Below are 26563 nucleotides of genomic sequence, written 5' to 3'. Positions count from 1 at the left end.
TCTTTCCCTGATACAAGGAACGTAGAAGCCCTGTGCAGGGCGTGAGTCTGGGAGTCTCCTAATTTAGCTCGCTTCTCTGAGAAGGTCTGTTACTAAATTGGACCACTGGAGGGTTGGAAGACTTGGTTGCCCTTGGTTGCTTGGTTGCTGAGGTCCCACTGCTGTCAGGGACAAAGTAGGAAGCTACAGTAGCTGACTGGACACACAGAAATAGGAATAGTCTGGCAAGCTTCATGCCCAAATTTGCTGAAATAATTTAATAACAAGAGAAAAAAATTAGGGTCTTGGAGGAAATCGTCTCCAATTTATATATCAAGTAACTCTGGGGTAACAAGGAACTGCTTTGCTCAAGGTTTAAAAACATGTAGTAAGCACCTACTGTGTGCTTTTTTTTTTTTTTTGGCTGTGCTTCTCGGCTTGTGAGATCCTAGTTCCCCGACCAGGGACTGAACTCGGGTCCTTAGCAGTGAAAGCATCGAGTCCTCACCATTGGACCGCCAGGGAATTCCCCTACTGGTTAAAAAGGTGCTTTTTAACACCTTGTGAATTAATTCTTCTGAGGCATTTGGATTGAAGTTCTAATACTGTGAGTTAACCTTAGGTGGGAAGGTGATTTATGCCCAGGATAATAGTTCACTGCCCAATTCTCAGGCAAACAATCTTCTATTTAGAGCTGTACTGCCCAATATAGAAGCCACAAGCCACAGGTAGCTCACGAACAAGTGGTTACTTCCTGTTGAGATGTGCTGTGTTATACACTAAATTTCAAAGGCTCAGTATATTAAAAAAAGAGAGAGTAAAATATCACATAAATAATGTTATATTAATTATGTGTTGAAATGATAACATTTAAAATATATTGGGTTAAATAAAATACAATATTGAAATTAATTTCACCAGTTTCTTTTTACTACTTTAATGTGGCTCCTAGAAATTTTCAGGTTACATATATGGCTTGCATTGGTGGCTCATATTGTATTTCTACTGGGTGGTGCTGATCTGGAAGATGCCTTGCACCATATAAGCAGTCAATAGATATTTATCAAAAGAAAAGAGCCCATCATTACCATTAAAATTCAAGACTGACCTCCCTCATCACACAATTAGGAAAAACATGATTAATAATCACGACTGTAAAGCACATAATTTAAAAACTATAAAATCATTGTTAGCAACTAAAATGTCACTCTTCAGAGGAGTCACTTTGGCTTTCAGATCATTAGCCTGTCTGTATCCAGACCTTTTTTTTGCAAAAAGCACAGCTGAGTCAAAATGGTGCCCGTGAGTGTGGGCAATCCTGTAGTTACATTTTTAAAATCCTAAGGTTGCTAGACAAGAAAGGAAGAAAGGATGAAAGGAAGGAAGGAAGGGAGGAAGGGAGAAGGAAGGAAAGGGAGGGAAGGAGAGAGAGAGAAAGAAAGGGAAGGAGAGAAGGAAGAAAAGAATGGAGATTTGAGCAGCACAACCAATAAGTGTGATATAATGGACATAACGCCATCCCAGCCTTGAAGATTGGGCGTCAGGAAGTTGAGGGGAGGGAGGTGGAGAGAAAGGAAGAAAAAAGTAGTTTCCTGAGAAAACAATTCAGTATTTTGAGTCCCAACATTTTGAGGCCTGAGGGTCTCAAATCACTCAGTCGTAACCCCCCGGCACTGAGATCTGAGATGAGAAACAGAAGCGACTCACATTCTTGGACCCTGAGGATGCTGCAGTCAAACAATTGAAAGGAACCAGGCCCTCTGAGTGCCTGAGGTCAGGGTGCCAGCTAGATGCAGACAGCTTCTCTGAGGTCATTTCAAAGAATAGATTATTTCAGGGAGTGGAGCCTGCAGGACTTCCCGGGAAAGACAAGACCAGGCAAGGCCGGGGTTACCCGAATCCCACCAGAATATTCTGCAGGCATCACCACCTCCATGCAGCCCAGGGGAAAGCCTTGTCTAGTAAAGACCCCAGTTGGTCCCAAGCATTTTCACCTTGCTCTCCCTCTGCGAAGCTGCTGCCGCCACCACATACTGCTGGCTCACCAGTGGCACTTGTAGAACCGGCTTTCTAACAGCAGCTTTTTCCAGTTGCACAAAAATGTGTGCGTGCATGTAGCCCGAGGCAGCCCACCGCGCCAAAAAGCACACCAGCTTTGACTAAGATGTGAACCTACATCCTATTCCCTTCCCGAGTGGCCCTGTGACCTTGAGGAAACTACACCAACCCTGGATATCTCAGTTCTCTCATCTGTAGGAAGTGGGAGATGATAATTCCTACCCCAAAAGATTGGATGTAGGAAGAGACCCCAGTACATCACCTAAGACAGTGCCTGAGCAGAGAAGATTCTTGGTGAATGAGAACCGTCATATTACAGCCCCAGAGATGCCTGACCTCTTTAGACTCAAGGGAGAAAGCTAAGGGTACCAGGACCAAGCCAGAATCCATCACGGAACAAAGCCAACTGGCCCCCACAGGGGTCATACCTGTAACCTCGGCCTCACTGCATCCTACCAGCTGAGAGAATGGGCTATGAGCACATGCTAAAAAGAACCGTGAAAGTAATCGTGTCAGCCAGGGCCTGGGCAGGAAAGAGATGGTGGCACATGCACAAGGGGCGAGTGATGAGAGCTGAATGAAGGGCCAAAATGTGGATAGTAAAAGCAACAAGGAATGATTAGGCACTCTGGGACCGGCAATTGACCACCCCTAGGCCTGGAGTGACAAGGGGAGGGGGCAGTTATCAGGAGGGCTGTGGCTACAGGAGAGAGTCACCACCAGCCTGCGACCTTCAGTAGGGGAAAGCTGCCATGGCCACACCGCTGCCCAGCAGAGAGGGGACGAGGGGAATAACTACCCCAGCCTCTCTCTCTTCTCCCACCCTCTGGTCTCCAGCTAGGGTCTCCCATTGGCTGAACCCAGTGGGGAGCCAGAGGACAAGGGGGCCTAGTTAATGCAGTCCATTGAGATCAGCCAATGATGGGCCACAGAGCAGGGTGGAAAGTGTATCTGGAGGGGAAAATGGAAAATATCCAGCACAGTAATTACACGACATAGAAGCAGAAGAGAGTTCAAATTAGTTTCAGTGAGAACTTGACAGGCTGTCAAAGCCTTTTGAAAATGCCCTTCATTATAATCACAGGAAGAAACTAGATTGACAGACCCACCCTGGTGGGAGAACAAAGGTCCCAAGAACCAATGTGCAATATTTATCTGCTGATGGAAAGCAGTTCGGCTCCCACTTTTACAGCAGTTCTGACTGTTCCGATGGCCCGTGGTGAATTCAGTGGTGTCTGTTTGCTAACAGTCTGAGTTAAACTTGAGACACTAGGGAAGTGTGACTTCGACAAGTTCAGAAACTCTCCGTGGATGAAGACCAGAGTAACTGTCACTTAGCACAAAGATAACAAGGATGGAATACAATCTCCGCTCGTCCCCAGGTGGGAGACCCTTGACCCTTGGAGGTTGATGTGCACACCTGTGCTTCTGAGGTCCAGGCCCTTCTTCCGACTCCCAAACCCTGGCTCCTCTGGGCCCTCTAAGCCAACCCCCAACGCCGTTCACTCCTTGGCAAATGAGTTCCCTTCCTGAGAAGTGGGGTAGCTGATGCCAAACGCAGACATGTACCCAGAGAGGGTCAAAACCAGAAGAGGCTTAGAACTGGTTTCCGCTCAGGCTGGCCTGCACTTAACCTCAACTCACTAACTAGCAAACTAACTCACTAACTTATTTTCTTGTGCATTTTTCACATTTAGATTTTTTTTTGCTTTTCCTTAGTTATAAAAATCACAAACACACAAAAGTCTCCCATAATTGAAATTAACATTTAGCTGCATGTCTTTTTTTTTTTTTCTATTAAAATACCGATGCCTGGGCTCAGCCCCGGAGATTCTGATTTCATTAGTCTGGGATGGGACCAGGGGTCAATTTTTTTTTTTTTTTCTTTAAGTGTGGAAAAATACACATAACACAGAAGTTTAACTCATTAACTTTTTTTTTTTTCTTTACAACTGTATTAAGGCTCACGTACTTTATGGCTGTTGTAACTTGATTTTGTTAGACTCACATTCAGGGCAGGGACTGGTAAAGGAATAAATTATATTTTTTTTTTGCGGTGCGCGGACCTCTCACCGCTGTGGCCTCTCCCGCTGCAGAGCACAGGCTCCGGACGCGCAGGCCCAGCAGTCATGGCCCACGAGCCCAGCCTCCCCGTGGCACGCGGGATCCCCCCGGACCGGGGCACGAACCCGCGTCCCCTGCATCGGCAGGTAGACCCTCAACCACTGCGCCGCCAGGGAAGCCCAAACTTTTAAGACACATGTTGAGTGCCTGCTGTATGCCAGATACTGTGCTGGGAGATACAGCAGTGCCCACGGTCAACACAGTCACTGCCATATAGTGGGGAAGTGGACCAGCAGGCAGGGACCCCAGTGTGGGAGGATCAGAGCAGGGGGTGGACGAGCGGCTGTGGACACAGCACAGAGAGGCCTGACCTGCTCTCAGGACCAGAGAGACCCTCCCCACAGAGGAGCCTTTTAAGACCGGAGAGGAAAAAGAGTGAGCCCTCCACGGCAGAGGCTCTTGAGGGCAAAACCCTCTACTCACGTGGGAGACAGACACCTCACTCAGCCTCTGACCACAGGCTGTGGACACACCCAGCAGCTGCCCAGTCAGCACTCTCAATGGTCTCTGAGGTGTGCATGGGCTTGGATTAGTGTATGTTTTCCTGGTTTGGTTCATTGCTGCCCGTGGCCTCTAACACTGAAATCCGATTATCCCTCTATCTCTCAGACACTGAGCGGTTCCCTTGGGCCCCGTAGGGTCAAGGCTTGTTACCAGCCTTGGAGCAGCTAGATTAGGAGCTCCTATAGGCCTGGAGAGCGGCCCCCTGAGGCTAAAGCAGCCGGAGTGGGGGGGTGCCCAGGACCTGGACTAAGCACCTTGGGCTACGGGCATCTAGTGGTCCAGTCACTGGCTGGCGGCAGTTCACCCCCGCCCTAACTCAGAGATGCCTGAGGGCTTCCCTGGTGGCGCAGTGGTTGAGAGTCTGCCTGCCGATGCAGGGGACGCGGGTTCGTGCCCCGGTCCGGGAAGATCCCACATGCCGCGGAGCGGCTGGGCCCGTGAGCCATGGCCGCTGAGCCTGCGCGTCCGGAGCCTGTGCTCCGCAACGGGAGAGGCCACAGCAGTGAGAGGCCCGCGTACCGCAAAAAAAAAAAAAAAAAAAAAAAAAAAGATGCCTGAAAATACCAGGCATGGGCTAGGCACTAGGAGCACAGGCGCAGGCAAGGCACATGTGGTCCTTGCCCTGAATCCTAGCTTTAGCTCTTGCCTCTTGTTGGATGCTTTCTCGGCTTTGCGAAATACCATGCCCACTCGTATTAGCTCATTTTGCCATAATAGAAACAGGCAGAACACAGGCTACTTCTGCCCGTTTATCAGTGGAGTCCCTTTGTCCATATGCACAGTTAAAAGTCTACCCAGCATCGCAGGGCACGGTGGCCCCAGGCTGCCTATTCTGGGGGCCCAGGCCCCCTGTGTGACGGAGACGTGCCCTTGGCCCTGCCGCACAGGAGGGGCTCAGAGGGCATCTGGCTGTCATTGCTCAGAAGCACAGGCCTGACTCGCTCCATCCTGGCCTCAGACAGATGTCCTCGGACACGCGCAGTCACCTAATCACCCTCACTCCTGGGAGCATCCCATGAATATATCTGAAGACTTGACAGAACGTTCAGCCAGGCTGTCTGTTTCTTCGAGCGGATTGTGTTGAGAATTTCCACCCGTAGCAAATCTCTTGACTGAAATGAATTTTAACAAAATGAAGGGGCAGGAGAATAGGAAGAAAAACATCTGGCAGGTGGGCTGAGCGCTCCCGAGCCCCCATCCACTGTTTCACATGCCTCTCCCTCCCCTGAAAGTCTCCCAACGCCCATCCCCACCTCTGCTGCTGCATGTGGGCAGCAAAGGGTGATGCAACTGGGTTGGCGCGGGGAGGGGAGGGAGCAGCTCCAGTAAATAACGCTCCAAAAACTAGCTCATTCTGCCCTTACCGAACAAATACCATGGACGGAACTCTTTCTGATAACAAATCCCTCCCACTTGTGGCTCCGAGTATAAAGGATGACTCTGAGCTGACTATGAAATGCCTGCACCGATTGGCTGGCCCGGCCCTTTTGTCCAGCATCACAGGCTCTGCAAAGGGCACACACAAAGGAGCCGGGCCAGCGAGATTTATGGCACCGAGTAACAGGTTCCCTCCCACAGACCAGAGAAGAGACACAATCTGCTGGAAGTGACTTTTCAAATGATCTGCAGAAAACATTAGTGGATATTTTCTCATCTGCATGCCTCCGGGTCTTATGGAGTCATAAAAAGTAAATGATTTCCCTGAACGCTGTGACAAACCTGATAGTTCCAAGCCATTTTCTAGCTGATTGATTTGCCATTACGCATCGGAGTGTCTGTGAGCAGAAAGGCTTCCCGGTGAAGTGAGCGCTGGGGAGAGGGAGCCATCGGGAGCTCACAGGAGGCCGCCGCACCAGGTAAAGCGAATGAGGGACAAGGCTTGGTTTGTGTGGAGGAGCTAAACAGTAGGTAGTCTGGGAAGGCTTCCCAGAGGCGGTGGCTCCTGAGGAAGACCGCAAAGGAGGCACCAGCTCTTGGGGAATATGGGAGGAGGCCATTAACACAGAAAAAAGTAGCAACAAGCAACCTCCTCTCTGCCTGCTCTAGGCCAAGGTCAGGAGAGAAAGGCTAAAATAGGAGGCAAACTGCTAAGGACAGTTGACTAGAGCCTTTAAAGACGGGTCTGTAGGGTGGTGGAGGGGTCTCGAGCAGTGACCTTGGGACCAGCGGTCACCAAGATCTGGACCTAGCCCCAGTGGAGAAGGAAGAGCAAATCGATCTTTGCTCAGCTTGGGCACCTTTTTGGGCAGCTGTTTCGTCCTAGAAGAGGTGTGTTCTGCGCCAGCTTCCTGAGCTGCCCTCGACGGGATGGGAACAGGATGATGGGCCTGTGAAGCACCTCGGGCCACCGAAGAAGGAAGGAGGAGGCACTGAGATGCTCCCTGGGTCAAGTCTGAGCTTCGGTTCTCCTGGGAAAATGGTGCCGAGCTTTCCCAAGGGTGATGTCAAGGGCCATGCCCTCTGCAGGGGATCTTACTCCCCCAGGGCTTCCTGAGCACCGTCTGGCCCATCCCCGATCCTCCCACCCTGGAGATTGGACATGAGGACAGATGGGGGAATAAAGTGGCAGGCAAGGAGGAGTCATCACTAATCCACGAATTTACTGAGGGTCGATGCAGGTTCACAGGGTGAGGCTCTGGAGGACAGACGGCCAAAGGAGCCGAGGACAGAGGCACCGTGGTCATCCAGACAGCCAGATCCTCCCTGGGAACCTCCCTGTGTTCTCAGCACCAGTGAGAAAAATACAACCCACCCACCCACCGAGAAAAAGCAAAAACATTAACAAGTGCAAAATGCTGTGTACAGAGTAAAGACAAATGCTTAGGACTCAGGGGGGAATGACTAGATCAAATGAGGATATCATCAGGAAGCCTTCTGCAAGGAGGTGACACTGTGACAGCTGTAAAGGAAGTCGTGCACACAGCCTTAGAAAGGTGGAGAGTGGCAGAGGAGCATATGCACAACAGAAGCACCAAAACAAGCCAACAGACCACACAAGAAAGAGCATGAGCAAAGGCCCTGAGGTTCACAGGGCATGCCCTCTCTGGGGGTTAAATGATAATAGAACAGCCAGGGCGGGTGGGGAGACGGGGAGCCCCTAGGTGAGACCATCGTTAAGCCCATTTGTAAAGGGAGAAACGTACAGAACTAAGGCCTGAGGCCCTTTCTCTGGGCAAACGAGGGATCTAGGAAAATCAAGTGCCCCCTCCCAGCCCCGTGGCACCTGTGCCCCAGATTCTCCTACAGACAAGTCTGCCATCCTAAGACACACATCTCGTCATGTTTACCTCTCTACTCAGAGGCCAGCAGCTACACACATACATATACCCAGCATGACGTCAAAACACCTCAGTTCTGCCTAACACGGTCTCCCACCTTACCATCTCCCCGGGCCATGCCAAGATTTTTTAAAAATTCAAAACAAACACCCTCCCCGTATACTCCAGCCACACCAGTGAGTAGACGATTTTGCCCAACATATGCTCTGCCCTCTATGTGTTTGCCGGCAGGCAGTGCCTCTGTCTGAAAGGCCCCGACAGCCCCCCACAGCCACCTACCAAAGTCCCTCCCATCCGGCTCAAGGCCGTGGCACGTAACTGCTCAGTATATGTCCACGGGGACTCCCTGGTGGCACAGAGGTTAAGAATCCGCCTGCCAATGCAGGGGACACAGGTTCAAGCCCTGGTCCGAGAAGATCCCATATGCCAGGGAGTAAACGTCCACGGCCTGAGACTAAGCCTGGAGCTTTTTCAAGCACCCTCCACTAGGCAGTAAAGGATTCCAGGATGGCTGCCTGGCCTCCACCCCGGATTCCCCTTCTGCTCTGTTCTCTGGTCCTCCAGGACAGGGCTTGCCTTGGGGCTCAGGCTCTTGTCCTATTTCTTGTCCCCTCTTGGCCTGGTACCCTCCACCCCATGATCTAGACCATGTATATTTTACAGATGAATTTAAGAGCTTCCTTGTCCACATGTAGGCACAAAACGAGCTGATGAATTCAGGCTTGTGCCTGGTGCTGCTGCTTCGTCTCTATGAACAGAGGTTTGCAGAACTCATGAGACTCAACCACAGTCAGGATGCAAGAGAGAGGGTGAGTCCGGCCCTGCCTGGACCGTCGGGCAGCAGTCCCACCAACCTTGCCTTGCCGTTTATTAGATGTGCATCCACTGAGGTCCTCAAGGTCAGCTGGTGGGATATGGCACTGTCATCATTAGGACTAAGAGTTAGTGGCTGCTAGGGGTAGGCACAGTGGCCCTCTGGCTGCAAAGCAAGTGACAGTCACGTAATTGTTAAACAGGAGTCGTAATTAAATGGTCATGAATGGTCATATAAGCAAGTGAGTCTCTGGGGATATTTGCCTCCCAGAATAGAGGCCAGCAAGGTTGCGGGGTCTGGGTGTGCATTACGTGTGGATGCCCCCTGCCCAAGCAAGAAGGATCCATGAGAAACAGGAACCCTCCCCGCCCCCAGCCAGGGAAGCTGTTTATTTTGCTTTGGATCCTACGGTGTGTTATTCCAGCGTCTGTGTGTGTGTATGCCAAGAAACAAAGGTGCTGATGGGGTCCCATCTGTCATTAGAGAAGTGACAGTGTATTTACCAGAAATTATCATCTGTGGCTGCCCTTCCTTTAATAAGAGAACCGAGGCCCTCCAGGAGGCCCTGTGGTGTGGAGAGAGAAGCCTAGATCTGCTACTCTACCAAAATGTGGGCGACGGACAGGCGGACCTCAGAAATGTACAAGTACACTTGGCTGTTGTCAAGTCAGAACCCTGAGCCCCAAGGGACTGCCCTCCTGGTTAAATGCCTCCCTGTGGCCAGGCCAGAGCACAGGGGCACCTCCCTTACCTTAAAGCCACGCCAGGCGCTGATATTTTCTTAGTTGTGGGGTTGCCCGAACACCCCTTGAGGCTTGGAACTCAACCTCTGCTCACATCAGAAGGTCACCACTGGAAAGAAAGCCAGGATGGCAGTGGGCAAGCCACTGACGGGGCCGCGAGACAGCTTTAGTGATGCTCTGCCCCTTATCCACGTACCTCTCCTCCTCTACGCTTTCCTCTCTGTGTCTCTCCCCTCCTACCTCAAGTGGACAAGAGGCATCTGTCGGCACAGTCACTGCCTGGAGGCTGGACCCCACTGGCTCCAACCCAGTCCTCCGCCATGGCCCCAGTCCTCGCACCACAGGAGGCCGAGGTGATCCGTTTGGAGCCGTCCCCACTAGAAATGCTGGGTTCAAACCATTAATCGTAAGAACTCGAGATCTGTCCCTACATCTTTCTGACTTCAATTCTCCCCTTAGACCCTAAGCTCTCAATTAAGACAAAAGGCTGGGTCTTTGCCAAAATTGTCTCCTCAGGAATCTCACCCTCTTTCTGACCCAGGCCTATCCTTCCTTTCACCCTTCCGTAGTTTTAGTGGCGACATAAATTCCTCAGAGAAATACATTTTTTTTGAGAAAGAGGTACAGGAAGCAGGAAATGACCCTTTGTTTAACATGTCTGTAACCTCATTTTCATGATTCCACATCTTTTTAATGAACTTTTTATTGCACGCTGAACTTCAAAGCACCTAGGGTTTGAGAGAGGTTACAGATGGCCACAACATCAACAAACAAATGCAAGTGACATTAGCCTCCAGGACTGCAAAGCACACACAAGAAGGCAACAAACAGTACAACCCATTGGATGAAAACCTAGGCCCTAAAGCATTGGCTCTAGGGAACGTTCGGGTAAAAACTATCCTAGAGAGGCAGTAAGTGATGCCAGGAGCAGGCCGGGAGCCAGAGAGGAAGGAAGCAGAAGGGACAGGGCGACACTCTTCTCTCCCCACAAGCTTATGTGTAATTTGAGATTCCCTGAAATAGATCTCACCCATTTAAACCACCAAGCAATAACCAGCACAAATAATCAGTTAAGACGTACCCGGAGGGCTTCCCTGGTGGCGCAGTGGTTAAGAATCCGCCTGCCAATGCAGGGGACGCGGGTTCGTAGCCCTGGTCCGGGAAGATCCCACATGCCACGGAGCAACTAAGCCCGTGTGCCACAACTCCTGAGCCTGCGCTCTAGAGCCCGTGCTCTGCAACAAGAGAAGCCACCGCAATGAGAAGCCCGCGCACCAAAACGAAGAGTAGCCCCCACTCGCCACAACTAGAGAAAGCCCGCATGCAGCAACAAAGACCCAGCACAGCCGAAATTGAATTAATTTTTTTAAAAATTAAAAAAAAAAAGAGGTACCTGAATGGAACTCGGAAAACAAGTGGCTTCTGTCAAATTCTCACTCTTCTGGATTTGAGTCTCAGTATTTTCTTGTAGAAAACACCCACACTCTAAGCGTAACGTTTAGCAGAAGAGAGGCGCTACGATGGGAAAGGAACCCTCCTTCCCTCTCCTTTACCTACCAGAACTAAAAAGCCCATTCATGCCAGGCTTCTGGCTGTGTCTCAGTAAGACACCCAGTGATGAGTGCCTGTCAACGGTAGTGATCGTTCACTCCCTCCTTTATTCATGCCCTGGCCTGTATCAGATGCTGAGATGGGAATCTGGGAAAGTGGCTACCAAACATGATACCATGATGTCTCTTTCTTTGAGGAGCTTATGATCAAGTGGGAAGATGTGACTCACATATTTAGAAAACCAGTTAATAATCAGAAAGTAGCCCTTGGTCAAGAGAACCAACGGACCCACTGAATTCCCAGAGGCTGTGATATTGATAACCCAAGATCTTCCCTGACTGTGGCTTCCTGGGGTTTCCAGCGATCCTATAAACAAATAATTTGCCTCCCCATTGAGGCCGTGAGCTTTCTACACTTGTCTCCCATGATGCTGGGCACACAATGAATAATATTTGACTGCTGACCAAGTCCCAGGCACTATGGATGCCAGGAGCACTGAGTGCTTACAAACTTGCTAAATTCTGTAAATTTCGCTAAACTTGCCAGATAAGGATGTGGTCTGCTAAGGGTTGTAGAGGCGGGGTGGGGGGAGGATGTGGTCACTGGCAACTTGGGACATGGACCCCTTATCTCTTTTGTACATCACAGTCCTCCAGTGCCTAGAAAATGCCTGGCACATAGTAGGTGCTCAGTAACCTTCTGATGCTCAAACAATGAACTAATGAACCAATACCCGCTTCTTCCAGGAGGCGAGTCTTGAGCTATGTTTTGGAGAAAGTGATAGTACAAATTTGTGGAGAGAAAAAGGTAAAGGAACACTCCCAAGTTCAAGGCATATTTATGTATTCAAAGATTTTCTGCGTGCCTACTATGTGCCAGGTTCTAAACTAGATTCTGGGAATACAAAGATGATCAAGACAGGCTTTGGGGACTTCCCTGGTGGCGCAGTGGTTAAGAATCTGCCTGCCAGTGCAGGGGACACGGGTTCGATCCCTGGTCCGGGAAGATCCCACATGTCACGGAGCAACTAAGCCTGTGCGCCACAACTACTGAGCCTGTGCTCTAAAGCCCGCGTGCCACAACTACTGAAGCCCGTGCACCTAGAGCCCATGTGCCTAGAGCCCGTGCTCCACAACAAAGAGAAGCCACCGCCATGAGAAGCCCGCGCACCGCAACGAAGAGTAGCCCCCGCTCACCGCAACTAGAGAAAGCCCGCACACAGCAACGAAGACACAACGCAGCCAAAAATAAATTAATTAAAAAAAAAAGACACGCTTTGCCTAAAAGGGACTCAAGAGTCTAAAGAGACAGACATGTAACCAAGATGATCAAGACAGACATGTAACCAAGATGTGTGGGCTTCCCTGGTGGCGCAGTGGTTGAGAGTCCACCTGCCAATGCAGGGGACACGGGTTCGTGCCCCGGTCCAGGAGGATCCCACATGCCGCTGAGCGGCTGGGCCCGTGAGCCATGGCCGCTGAGCCTGCGCGTCCGGAGCCTGTGCTCCGCAACGGGAGAGGCCACAGCAGTGAGAGGCCCGCATACCGCAAAAAAAAAAAAAAAAAAAGTACCTTGTGTTATGACAGGAGATGGAGCCATATGTGGAGGAACACAGAAGCGAGTTAGAGGACAGGAGGGGCCCCTGTTCTCACCCCCTCCTTCCACTCCTTCTCCAGGACAGACTCTCCAGGCAGGGCCTTCAGGGACACAAGCCAACGTTTCAGAGGGCTTGCTTTTCACCCAGTTAGGCTGTACTCTGCCCTCAGTCTTCCCACTGCTTTGGGAGCCTGGTGGCAAAGCTGCTTCCATTATTGTTCTTGTCCACTGATCAGCTGAGGGGGTGATGCCTGAGCTGAATCTCGGACCAGGGTTGCTGGGGAGGGAAGGGCATTCCATGCAGAAGCAAACGCAAAGGCTCAGAAAGGAAAAGACTTGCGCATCTGGGAAAGTCAAGGAGCTGAGCGAGGCCGGAGCTGGCAGGAAGCAAGCAGGATGTGAAGGGTTTGTGTGAAGCTCTGGGAGGCCACTCAAAGCTTTCTAGCCTGGGGCTGGCAGGCCGGGAGACCTGCGTTTCCGAGAGAGAACGTGAGCGGCCATGTGGAGGGTGGGCTGGAGGGGGAAAAGCCCGGCTGGGTGGCTGCTGCCCTGGGACGGGGTGAGAGGCCCTACGTGGGGAGCACCGGAGGTGGGGGGCAGGTTTAGGAGGGCACAGAGTGAGGTACAGGCTGAAGGGAGCATTGCCTGTTATTCTCTGCAAATGCCCAGCAGGAAAGTGGCCTTTTCTCACTTCAGCTGTTCACGATGGGAGCGTCTCCAGAGAACACAGCGCCCCACCAGCCTCACCTGATCCCACTTGGGCTCACCCTTTAGTCTCATGGGGACACAGGGCTGTCCTGCGGGGTGAAGCTAAATGGGCTTGCCTTTCCTCCCCGTTCTCCCTTTCCGCGCCTACGCGGGACACTCCAGTATTCAGGGCCTACACCCCGGGGCCCCTGTCCTGGGCTTCCTCCTAGCCCTGGGCGTGGTCTGTACCACACTCTCCATTCCCCCCAATGAAATGACCCGGGACCCCGAATTCCTCTCCCTGCCTGCCCATAGCAGCTCCCCTAAACCCCTCAAGTGCCTAATTTGCTAAACTAGGTAAAATAGAAAGAATCCCTGTCAGTGTGCCAAAAGGCAGAGCGCAGAAGGGACCCCAGGCCTTCCATGATGCCCTCCTGGCGTGAGCACCCGCCTCTGTCTTCTGCCCCAGGTGCGCTGCACTAACACCTCACCTGTAGGAAAATGTTCACCTGGAGGGGAGGGGAAGGGATTGCAGTGGCTGGCCTGGGGGGCGGGGAGGGTCTCGAAGTGGCTCTGAAACCCCACTGGCCCATTCACGAGTGAGGCTAGCTGGACTTAGTCTAGGCCCTCCCCATTCACACCTTTTCTACCAAACCGGAAACCCTTGCTTCAGAGGACCGAATCTACCCAAAGGATGCAAGGCCCAGGCTTGGCCCACAGTTGGGAAAGCTTCCCCACTCACCAAGATGGCGCTTCCTGGTGGCGTGTGAGAGTTGGTTTAGAAAGATGCCATCCCCTGGCACGGAATCTAGAGGCAGGATGAGGTCATCCTAGCAGCCTGGAGAAAACGGAGGCCATTGCTAGCACAGTCCTGATGTATCATTTACCAGGTAACCAGGACCTGCTGCCCTAGAAGAAATTCCATCCTTCACCTGCCCTCCCCCTGGCCTTCCGGTGAGAGGGACCCAGAGGCCACAGCTGCCTCCACGATGGCCAGGCAGTTGCCCTAGTAACAGTGTCCAGCACCCCTTATTTTGTCCCCCAGCCTGTCACAAAGCCCCTCTTCCCCCTGGGGGAAGAGCACCGGCCCCTCTGCAGCCTGGCACAGTGGGCTCCCGTGGAGTACACAGTGTTTCTTATTGTGGCATAGAAGGCCATAAAGTCAGAACAAAGAGGGAGCCCAGAGCCCTGATGGGCCCGCTGCTTCCTGCCGGGCAGAGAATACAACCGATTGTTTAAAAGCCAGTGGTGAGGCAAGTGGCCAGTTAGCGCGGCCTTCACCCCACGGCCTGTAAATGCGATTTGGACCGTCAGGATGGGATTCTGCTATTCAGATCAATTGCTGAAAGGAAGCAAGTCTGTTCACACTGCCAAATTTAGAAGCCCCAAACCAGCGACGGTGACCTGGGCTATGGCCGAGGCTCTCATTAGGATGAGCCTAAGCCTCACAGGTGCTGATTATCAGCACTGCCCTTGGCACCTCCACGCATTTACTCTGCCCCTTTAAGGCGACGTAAGGGATTCCTAGAACATCCCCGAGACTAGGGAATTAGACATCTGTTCACAATTGCTTTGGAAAAATGATTCATTTTACATTGTCTCCTTTCTCATAGTTGTCAAGAAATTACCCACAACCCAGACCGGAAGAAAATGAAAGTAGGTTTGGGGATCAGTCCTGCCATGTTGCGGGTGTTTGCTAATTTGCTCTCTTTCGGTGACTGTGCTGAACCTAATGGTGTGGAAGGAAGTAATGACCACCACCCAGAGGCAAAAAAAACCCCACAAAGCTTGGGCAACTCTAACTGCAGCAATCGGGAAGGCATGTCCAAGTATGCTGGATGCAGAGGAGATAAGAATTTTAATTCATCCTGAAAGCGAGGGGAAAGGCCAACAAAGGGAGGACGGTCTCCTCGGGTGTAGGTTAACTTGCTACAGGTTTTTACCTTTCCCTTTGCTGGGATTCACCAGCGTCCAGCCCTTGGGGAGCCCCTTGGGTTTTCTTCTAAACTTTGGAAAGGCACTGTTTAGCCATTACCTGAGGGGACAGCAGTCATTCACAAGCTAGTACTGGATTTACTGGACTTTCTCACTATTTGGCCCATTCAAGTGGGCCTGTTGGATTCAGAAGTTGAACAAGGAAAACAAACAGGTGTCGGGCCAAGTCAAAGGCGGCGGGACAGCTGTCTTCAAGCAGGCTCATTATCCCATAGAAAACCCAACTGAAGAAAACGTGCTCAATGAAAGCAGGCGGGCTGGCAGTCAGACTTGGGAAGAACTTCTCCATCAGCTGGGAGAACAAACATTACAGTGAACTGGGAGGTGACAATTCCATGCCCAGAGGCTGTTCTGGCGAGAAATTTCACAACTGCCTGCCTTCAAAGGTTTAGAACAGCGATTTCCACGCTGGCTCCGCCATGAGAATCACCTGGGGAACTTACCGAAAGTACAGATTCCTGGGCCCCTCCCAGAGATTCCGTTTCAGGTGATGGGGTGGGCCCCTGGTGATCCTGATGCAGCCGGTCACGGTGATGCTTTGGGAACCCCCAACAGACCCGTCTGCAGGAGAAGCTAAACCAGCTCAGAGCTCCGCAGGGTGGGGCCCAGATGACTACCCTACAGCACCTAATCTATTATTCAGGGCGCGCAGTCCCGAGAACCCGGGCTGACCATTTTCAGAGCGGGGGAGGGCCCTTCCCTCCGTTCACACCGTTCACAAAAGGAACCCGCAGAGTCCCAGTCCCGGGCGCCACCGCGGGGGTCCAGCCGAACCGGGTGAGGACCCAGCGACCCCCTGCGCCCTCGCAAGGCCCTGGGGCCACTCGGGGCGGCCGGCCCGACCCCCGGCGCCGTCGCCTGGGCCGACCCCGAGCGGCTGCTCCCCCTCGGGCAGCCGGGAAGGGAGAGCGGGCAGGGAGCTGTGAAGTCTAGGGCGGACCTTTGTGTGCAGGCGCACGCACCCGCCCTGCACCCGGCCTTCGGCGAGAGCCCCTGCTCCGGAAACGGCCCCCGCGCCTCGGCCAGGACGACTCGGTGGCGCGAGGCACCGGACAGGGTCTCGGCGCCGCGCCCGGCGGCACCCTCCCCGGCGCACGCCCCGGAGGCGCCCGCGGTCTTCCCAGTTGGAGGAAACCTGCTGCCGCCGGGCGCGCCCGGGTGGGTCTGGCTGGGCAGGGGCGACCCCTAGTGCCCAGCGGGGGCCGCTGCCGCCCTGCTGCCTGGGGAGCCCCTGAGCAGGAGGGAGAGCCTCCCACCCACACCCCAGCTTGGGGATGGGGAAGGGGCACCCCGGCTCCAAGCCTGAGCCCCAGGGAAGGGGGACGTCTCTAGAGGGCAGGAGAAGAGCACCCCTGGGGTGGTGCTTAAAAAGGAGTCTCCGCCGAGGGGACCCTGCCTTCCCGTGTTGCTCTGGGGCAGATGGTCCCCTGATGTCACTTACATCCGTCTTCAGGAAGCTGGGACTAGCTCTAGGATCCACCGCTCCCCCGTCCCGGTCCCAATGTAGGGGCCGCCAATTCTCCCCTGGAAACAGGTCTAGGCCCTCTCTACCTGCCCTGAGCCCTGCACACACCCCAGACGCTGGCAGGGGCAGCCCTGCACAGAACACCGTCCTGGCACGCTGGTCGGACGCCGCCGTTGCCTGGCTTCCCGCCACAGCCATGATCAAGACAGGAGCCAGGGCAGCCGGAGGCAGATCCACATGCCTCCCGCCCTCCCCCTGGGGCCACCCTTCTTTGGTCTCCGGCAGCCTGGCATGACTCACCTGGTTGGCAGCACTTTGTTAAGTTGGGTTGTCAGAGCTGAGTCACAGCTGTCACCTGCCGCCCTAGCTCGATGCAGATAAACAGGGAGGGAAAAAGGCAAAACAGCAGGGCACACCAGGTGACACAAAGAGATGCCAACCTCTTCGTGGCTCTGTGGTGCCCATACCAACCTCCTCACCCTGTCCCCTGCACCTGGGAACCGAGGCCACACACAAAATGCCACAGGTGGCACAGAGGTCGGGGCAGCTGGGGAGAGTCCCTGGTTGGGTGCGGCTGGGTCTAACAACCTGTCACACAGCTCTGTACCCCATCCCGCCGCCCCCGACAACCGCTCCCCAGTTGGCACGAATAACTGTCACCACAGCCACGTCCGAGACCAGGGAGGGGAACAATGCCTCTGGCAGCCACCAGTACAGGTGTGACAGGAGTAGGCTTGAGAGCCTTCAAGCCAAAGGCTGGGCCAGAGCTCCTCCCCGCCATACATAAGAGTCAAGGCAACTAGATTTGGGGGAAAGAACAGGAGTGAAAGAATGGGGGCAGCTCATGGGGCTGGGGCCTCCTTGTGGTGGAGGTAGATGCTGAGAGGGTCCAGGTAGGGACGGGGGGAGTCATTACTCCTGCTCCCCTGCCTTTCCTCTCCAGTCAGAAACCGCTTCCACATAGGGGGCGCCCACTCAGGCCAATGGGAACAGAAATGTACTGCGAACAAGAGTTTTCCCCAAGAATAAAGAAAAGCCCGCACGCCACCCCACATCCTCCACTCCGACCCCACTGCCGTCTCCCTGCCTCTTTGCCCTCCTGCCCTCCCTCCCATCACGTGACCCTCTGTTTCCAGCCAATTTGATCTCTGAAAGACTGGGGTTCCTGTAGCACACATGCGCACGTGTGTGTGGGTAGGTGGGGGGGTCACTGGGGCTGGGGGAGGAGGGGGCAGGAAGGGCAGAGATGCCACGCCCCTCCATGCCAGATCCCACGGCCTGCCGTGGCTCCACAGCTTGAGAGGTGCTCTTGCTTTCCAGGTTCCGAGTGGAGAGATGGGAATGAAAGTAGCATTTGTGAAAGCAACAGCCAAGTGGTCTAGCAAGGGAGCTGGCCATGGAGCTGGGCGGAAACCTCTCCCATCAGCAGCCCTCCCTACATCCCCACATGCCTCCCTTCCTGCTCCTCTCTACTGAAACTGAAACCAATGTGTTGGCAAAATTATCTTTTTCAACCTTCTGCCACTGTCTTCTTGGGGTTTGGCTTGAGCATCTACAGACGGCAACAGCGACCAGCCTAATCCCAGACAGCGCAGACCAAGCGACCTGGCCTTGCTGAGCCCCCGCAGGCTGCCCTGCAGCTGCCCCTCAGCCCAGAAGCCCAAGGGGACCCAGCAGCCCTGGTGGGCCCCGTGGCCTCAGGTCCCCCTGCTGAGGGCGCCCGTTCAGGCCTCACTCCACCCCGAGTACAATCAGTAAACCGACTTTATTCACCCAGCTTCGTTTTGTGCTCATTCCATTCTCCTTGGACAAAGGCTCAGGGCCTCAACTTCCATTCCCCTTGCTCCCCACCATCACTGCCACGATGGATGACACATCCTGGGGCCCCACGGGCAGGGACAGGCTAGCTGGCCAGCCGCCCTCTGTAGGTGCCCACTTAAGAAGTTTTGGTACATGGACTCCACACTTCTCTCCTAATTATGTCTTAGGGCCCAAAGACCAGATCAAGAGTTAGGATGCAAAAAGGGCAGAGAATTTAGTAAGAAAAGTGTGTGTGTTTGTGTGTGTGTGTGTGTGTGTGTGTCAGAGAGAGAGAGAGAGAGAGAGAGAGAGAGAGAGAGAAACAAAGACAGGTCAAAAAAGAATAAAAGATGGAGGGAATGAACTACTGATACCTGCAAAAACATTACACTAAGTGAAAGAAGCCAGACATGAAAGACTGCATACTGTATGATTCTACTGAAATGCAATTTCTAGAAAAGGTACAACTGTAGAGACAGAGCAGTGGTTGCTCTGGGGTTGGGGAGAGGAGCGGAGATTGCGCAAGGGCTCGAGGGGACTTTATGGGTTGATGAAGGGGTTCTAAAAGCTGGTCCGTGGTTATGTTCACACAACTGGATGCATAACGCTCATTGAACTGTGCGCTTAACATGGGCGAACTCTGTATAATTGTAAAATATGCCTCAATAGATTTGAGAAAGGGTAAGAGAGAGAGAGAGAGAAAAAGGTGAAAGGAAGAGGAAGACGGGCTTCCCGTCCCACCTTCAAGACCCGCCCTTCTCAGACCAGGAGTGACCATTGAAGATGTTGCTGCCAAGGGGGTCCCCCAAATAAATTATGATGCCAATAGGGTTTAGGAAAGCTAGCCTTGAATTACATCAAAATCTCGTCCCACTGCTCTGATCTGTTCCACACTTTAGACAGAGACTCAGGGACTGCAAACAAGTAAGATTCCACCAAGATCCCAGATCCAAACAAAGGGGCATCTTTGAATGTGAATAGAGCCTAGAAGAGCCACTCAAGTTGAAAATATCTCCATGCTGTACACAAAATTCCTAAAGCCTCAGGTTCCTCCGTTCACAAATGGAGCCCCCAAGCCCTGATCATTCTATGAGAAAATGGGTCTTTATTTTTAACCGAACTTTAAGGTTGACTGAAGATAAAAGATCTGTCCAGGAGCCAATACTGAGAAACATCTAAGAAGGGACAATGCATATTTTAAAAATAAGGTTTATAGAGAGCTTGATGGAATTTGAGGCAGTCGGGTAAACATTCTGACAGGCCAAACCCCCAGTAAGATGTGGCAGGGTTTGAGGCAGCTACCTTGAGACCGTTACAGGTTTACATCAGTCAATGTTGGGTTTGGGGAAACTATATGAAGGATTTACGCACGCAAGCAGGAGTGCCTCCTGTGAGGTCTGGGTGGGGAGAGATGCAACAGAACAGACATCTACCTGCACCATCAATTCAACATCACTGCAGCCCAGGGATCTGCCGGTGAGGCTTCTCATGGCCCGAGGTGCCCTAAGGACCAAGTCTCATTTATTAAAAGACAGTGATGAAAAGGGCTATCTCCCCCCTCTATAACTGGCTAAATATTGCCAGAACCTATTAGAGGTTGAGTCACACTGGATAGGACACAGGGTCTTTCTAAGCCTTTAGCTCTTTAGGTAGTTTTACCAACCATTAACTATGTGCTATGTTGTGAGGACACAGGAGAAATGCACGATGCCCATCTTCTTGGAGCTCAGTCTTAACTGGGGCAGCAGGACATATACAGAAAAAGTCAAACTGAGGTGACACGAGCCCACATGTGCCACTTAAAGAGCTCTTCCTAGGAGCTGAGCCTGGGGATAAGCATTTTATATTTATCTTTAATCCCCACAATAAGCCTATGAGGCAGATATTAGTAACCTCATGTTACATGGGAGGAAACGTATATTAGGGTTCTCCGGAGAAACAGAGCTAATAGGATATATAGAGAGATATATAAAGAGATTTATTATGAGGGATTGGCTCACATGATTATGGAGTTTGAGAAGTCCCACGATCTGCCATCTGCAAGCTGAGGACCCAGGGAAGCTGGTGATGTGGTTCCAGTTCAAACCTGGGCCTGAGAACGAGGACAGCCAAGAGTATGAATCCTGGTCCAAGTCCCAAGGCCCGAGAACCAGAAGTGCTGAGGGCAGGAGAAGACGGATGGCCTGGCTCAGCAGAGAGAAAGTGTGCCCTTACTCTCCCTTTTTGTTCTATTCAGGCCCTCGATGCCCACCCTCACTGGGGAGGGCGATCTGCTTTACTCAGTTTATTGATTCAAATGCTAATCTCTTCCAGAAACACCCTCACAGATCCACCCAGAAATAATGATTTACCAGCTATCTGGGCATCATTTAGCCCAGTCAAGTTGACACAGAAATTAAACCATCATGAAACCTAACCTCAGGGAAGTTAAGTGATGCCCCAAGTTTATAGGGTGAAGTCATGCTCCTGGCCTGCCCGAAAGAGAGGGCAACATCCCTGACCAGCCCAGGAAGTCAGGGGAATAGGTGGTCCCCAGAGCCAAGGGGTGCAGAAAAGGGCCTTGAAGGATGGTGGAGCCCAGGCAAGCAGAGGGGTGGTGGAGAGAAGGGAAACAGGGAGCCCACACAGATGAAGGGCATGGTGGGAGCAACCAGCTAGAATGGGGTTGCTGGGCAGGGGAGCTGGGGAGCCCCCAGGCCAGGTCAGGGAGCTGAGGGTCCACACATAGGCAGCAGGGAGCCACCAAAAGCCACCAACCCAGGCAGGTGAGATGAAGAGCCGGCAGGAGGGGAGAGGGGAGAGCACGCTGTTGCTGCAGCGCCTTGGGGTGAGTTGACTCCCACTGGGGAGGTGAGTGTGAGCTTTAAAATATCCATAATAGTGTAAATGTCTAGTATATGCACCAAGCCCCCACTTCATTTCTATGCATACTACCCAATTCTCCGTTTTTTTGGCTGCACCACGCTGCACGTCAGTCCCCGACCAGGGCTCGAACTGTGCCCCCTGGCGGTGGAAGCGCAGAGTCTCAACTACTGGACCGCCAGGGAAGTCCCCATTCTACGCAAGGCTATGCATAGTATCCCGAAGTCTGGCCCCAGCCCAGGGTACCCAGGTGTCCCTCCCCCACTGCCTTGGGAAGGGAAGCTGTACAAGAAGAAAAGGAAAGAGGCCCCTCAGCCCTTGTACTCAAAAGAGGCTTCTGAAACTCGGCAGAGATGTCTCAGGTTGAGACAAAGCCCTTGAGCCTCAGAGGCTGACTGTAGGATCACAGAGGGGTTCTCTCCAGTTGCCCGCCCCCCAACCTTTTTATAGAGCAGGGAGGGTGGAGAAGTGGCATGGCGGGTCCTTCCCCTCTCTGTGCCTCTGTTTTCTCTTCTGTAAAGTGGGACAGTAGCACCCAGCTGATGATGTGTTGAGAGGATAAAAGGAGTTAATTCATGGTTGATAAGAATTAGTTAGAACAAGTCCCAAGGAGAGATACAGACAGGCCTCCTTGCATAAGCTAATAGGGCCATGCAATGACTGAGGGCCAGATCCCCAGACACCCCACAAGACCTTAGAACTTAGAGGTGCTGGGCAGGAAAGAAAAAAAAAGCCAACTGGACTAGAAACCCTGAGCTGACCAGGATTTCCCTGAAATGGCTAAAACTACAGTCCTGCCATCAGCCAATATCAGAAGCCAGTTAATTTTTTTGCATTGACTGCCAGCCACGAATCCACCTCAAGGGGGAAACGCCTGCTTGCTGCTTTGCCCCTTTCCTTTCTCCAGGGCTGGCACCCCGCCTCCTTTTCTGGACAAGGATTGAGATCTGCAGCTGCAGCAGGCCGATTCTGGGGGAGAGTCAAGTCTGAAGTCAGCCTTCCCTGGGCCTCCTGGCAGCCCTGACCCCTGAGATAAAGGCCTGAACATCTGGGCACTTTCATCTCATGCTGGTCTTGTTTGAGGCCCCTCCATGTTCCCTCCATCTCCTTTCCCTTTCCTCCCCCTTCCTGCCTGCCTTTCTTGGGGTTCTCCCTCCAGATGCAATTCTTTACCTTGTCCCTGCAACAGACTCCAGCCCTAGTGCTCGAGGCAGCTTGGCAGGGCCTGGCCAGCCCCGTTCCCGGAGAGCCGTGTGATGTGGCTGGCCGACTCCTCACCCCGCGGCCTTGCAGCACTGCCCGCTGGGCCAGGCCAGCTCTGCCAGGACACCTGGGAGGAAGCCATCTCTGGCTTGACAAGGAGAGGTTGTGAGAACGCCTGACACCGTTCTCTGGAGAGCGGCCCGTTCGCCCATTCATTCATGGATTCAGCGAGCTGTCACGGCATCCAGGTGGCCAGAGCTGAGCCGGTTTAGCCCCGCAAGTGCAGGTTGGGCTCAGTGCCTGGGATACAGTGCCCTTTGCCCAGGCCTCTGGGGCTGGGTCTCAAGGCATCAAAGATGGAATGCAGAGGAGGTGCTTAACGCTTATTACATCGAAATGAGCAAAAAGAAAGGAGTTTCTGCCACGTACTCTACCAGAACCAGCACTGGCCTGGGGCCAGAGGCAGATGGCCCCGGGCCCAGAGCCCTCCTCCTGTCCTACAGAGAGCTGCCCGGAGTCCCCCTGCCCTCCTCTGGGCAGGCAGGAGCCCGCAAGCAGAACAAGGTCTACGGGGAGCCCCCAGGTGCATGCGAAACTGTTTAAAATGCTTTTGGGTGGGGTTCAGGCTCTGGTGAGGACTAGAGCCACCCGAGGGAAGGAGAGAGGAGTGGGGACAGGTATTTCCGGCATGATTTAAACCTCTAGACACACACCAGCTACTGCCCTCACTATTTGGGTTCTCACTCTCTCAGCTGCTCCTCCCACCCAGAGCCCGTGCCCCTGCCTTCACCCCTGGGCTTTTCTTCTCTCTCAGGGCAAGGGTCAGCTGCCAGCTTCCCAGGGGGCTTCTGCCCAGCGTGGCTCCCTGCAGCCTGGTCAGGTGACCTTTGAGCTGTGGCTAATGGCAGGGCACTTAACTCACAAAGGGAGCTGTTCCCCAGTTTGGAGAACTAATCACTTCAGGGTGAAGTGGATTAATCATTTGGGACCCAGGGACTTCCCTGGTGGTCCAGTGGTTAGGACTTCACCTTCCAATGCAGGGGGTGCAGGTTCAATCCCTGGTGGGGGAGCTAGGATCCCACATGCCTTGTGGCCAAAAATCCAAAACATAAAACAGAAGCAATATTGTAACAAATTCAATAAAGACTTTAAAAATGGTCCACATTAAGAAAAAAAAAATCACTGGGGCTTCCCTGGTGGCGGAGTGGTTGAGAATCCGCCTGCCAATTCAGGGGACACAGGTTCGAGCCCTGGTCCGGGAAGATCCCACATGCCACGGAGCAACTAAGCCTGTGCGCCACAACTACTGAGCCTGCGCTCTAGAGCCCGTGAGCCACAACTACTGAACCCGCGTGCTGCAACTATGGAAGCCCGTGCACCTCGGGCCCGTGCTCCACAATGAGAAGCCACTGCAATGAGAAGCCCGCGCATTGCAACGAAGGGTAGACTCCGTTTGCCGTAACTAGAGAAAGCCCACGCGCAGCAGCGAAAACCCAACAGCCCCCAAAAATAAATTTATTAAAAAAAAAATCATTAAGGACCCGCCACAGGATTGGGGCTCCCTCCCTGAAGCTGACCAGGCCCCTCCATGTTTCCTGCTGCTGCTGAAGAGACAGAAGAGCTAGATGGAGGAGGGCCTCGGGTTTGGCCTCAGCCTTGGCCTCAGAAAACTCAGCTCACAAACCCTCCCTCAGGGCTCCCCGACTCAGTAAATGGCACCCCGTTTACCCTGCTGTCCAGGCCAAAAGCTTTGGACTTCTCAATGTGTATCTTTTTATATCATTTGGCTTTAGGCTTTGAACAGTGTGACAGTATTACCTATTCAGAAAATTATAAACTTTTTTTAAAAATCACGAACAAGGCAAAAACGCACGTGCACGCACGCACACAGAATCTTACCGTTTGCCGCAGTCCCGATCCAAAGCGCCATCTGAAAAGGTCAGACTAGCTGTTCCCACCGACTTCCTGCTCAATATCTCTACCACTGCCCTCAAGGCTTCGGGCAATCAGGCCCCGCCCCGCTCCCCTGCCCCCTCCCCCACCACCCCTCATGTCCTCAGGTGCCAGTCTCACTGCCTCTGGTGAGATCCTCCCCCGCCACCCCGTCCAAACTGGCCCTCACGCAGCCCCCTCGGCCTGTGTTAGGCCTCCTCATGGCACCTAGCGTGACCTGGCATGGTTGACCAATCTGGGCTGGCAGGGCCTTCTCTCTGTTCATGGCTGTCTCCAGCTCAAACACCCTAAATCATTGGGTAGATGAGTGAAGGTGGGCGGGGGGAGGTCCTGTGATCCACTGCCCCACCCCCTGCCTGTTCCAGAGCCCATGCTCCCCAGGGACGAAGGTGCACTCGCTTTCTCGAAGCTCAAATTCAGGTCTGACGGCTGCCTTGGAAGGATGGTGGTATGCGGCCCCCACCCCCGGCTGACCTGGGCGCCTCACACGCTCCCCTGGGAGCTGCAGCCCAGAAACAGCAGTAACAGCTGACGTTTACTGGGCAATTACTGCACGAGCTCGAAGGCGCCGACTGCTTTGCACAGGTGATCTCATTTAATCCTCAAACATCCTTAAAGGAACCCTAGGAGATGCGTCCTGTTCTCCCGTCTTACACATTGAAAGGTGAGCCAAGTTGCACAAGCTCACACTGCTGTCCGGCAGCTCCAGAGCCCTCAACCCTCACACATATACCCAGGAACAGAGAGAAGGGTGTGGTCCCGGGGCCCCGAGGTAGAGGCAAAATGGATGCAAGCCCCCCAAAATGACATTTATCTTGAAAAGATATGAAGGACAAGGCTCACAGCAGGACAGAGCAGGAACCTTTCTCTATCAAGCCTCTTAAAGGTGTTTTATTTGTTTGCTTTTCTTTTTTCTCTTTTTTAAAACAATAATGGCACATTAAAAAAATTAAGAACTACAAAAAAGGACCATGTCTTCGAGTCCATGTTCACATTGTCCTGGGTCGCGGCACCAGGACTGGGGACTCCTGCTGGGATTTCGGCCTCTTGGAAAGGTGCTGGGTGGCTCGGCTCCACCCGCATGGGGCCACTCGGGGGACTCAGGCGCTCTTCTTCTGGGCCCCAGTAGAGGGCGTCCCTGGGCTCTCGCTTCTGAAGCCCCTAGGACCCTGGCCAAACACCACCTCTCTCTCCAAACTAGAGCCAGGAGCTGGAAACGTTAGGGAACTTATTTTGGTCCCCACAGGGGACCAGCCTGGTGACCCCCAGGAGGTCAGGGTGTCTCTCCCCTGTCCTGTCTCCAGCCCAAGCCCAGCTGACGCCACAGTGATGCTCTTGTTCTCCGTCTGGCCCAGGCCCTCCTGCCATGTCCCACGGCCACCCCAGCAGGCACAGGAGTGACAAATGCTCGGCCCCCTCAGCCGACCCCCACCAAGAGCAAGAGGGCTCCCCAAACCCCAGGGCCCTGGCTCAGAAGGGAGGGCTGGGTGACAAGGGGGGCAGGGAGGGAAAGGAGCTGGCGTGAGGGGCTCAGAGCTGAGGCTGCCAGGGAAGGAGAGAAGCAACAGAGGCCGACTGAGGGCTCAGGGCAGGTTCCTCAGACTCTGCAGCGAGAAGCAGGTCCTGGGGCCTGGGGCACAGGCCTGGGCAGGAGCGCCCGGGGAGGAAGAGGCAGAAAGGGGCTCCCATCCTGCCTCTGGTTACCACGGGGGCACAGGCCTGGGTGACATGACCTTAAGACCCCCACCAAAGGGAAACGCCACGCTGCACTCAGCCAGGTCTCAGCCCAGCCCTCGTGGGAGGGAGGGAGCCCACCAGCCCAGGCCCTGCCAGCCCCAGCTCCCCACGGCAGCTCCCAAGGGCACCCCTCCATGGGCCGACTGGACTGTAGCTGGTGGGGTGCCCGGCGGACCCAGCTCCTCCTGCCCCGGCCCCGCCCACACCCTTGGCT

General features: G+C 53.4%; 1 protein-coding gene across 1 annotated transcript in view; it reads left to right on the top strand.

Annotated features, from left to right (window-relative positions):
• MARCHF10 (membrane associated ring-CH-type finger 10) overlaps positions 1-18176 on the top strand; it is an 84574-nt gene extending 66398 nt beyond the window's left edge. Inside the window, exons 8-10 of the mRNA XM_007456750.1 lie at positions 8639-8752; positions 14948-14990; positions 18115-18176. Coding sequence (XP_007456812.1) covers positions 8639-8752; positions 14948-14990; positions 18115-18176 — 219 coding nt within the window. The remainder of the gene's footprint in view (positions 1-8638; positions 8753-14947; positions 14991-18114) is intronic.
• The last annotated feature ends 8387 nt before the right edge of the window (positions 18177-26563 follow it).

Source organism: Lipotes vexillifer, unplaced genomic scaffold, assembly GCF_000442215.2.
Source record: "Lipotes vexillifer unplaced genomic scaffold, Lipotes_vexillifer_v1.1 scaffold299, whole genome shotgun sequence".
NCBI lineage: Eukaryota > Metazoa > Chordata > Mammalia > Artiodactyla > Lipotidae > Lipotes > Lipotes vexillifer.
This window is presented reverse-complemented; position numbering and strand designations above follow the sequence as displayed.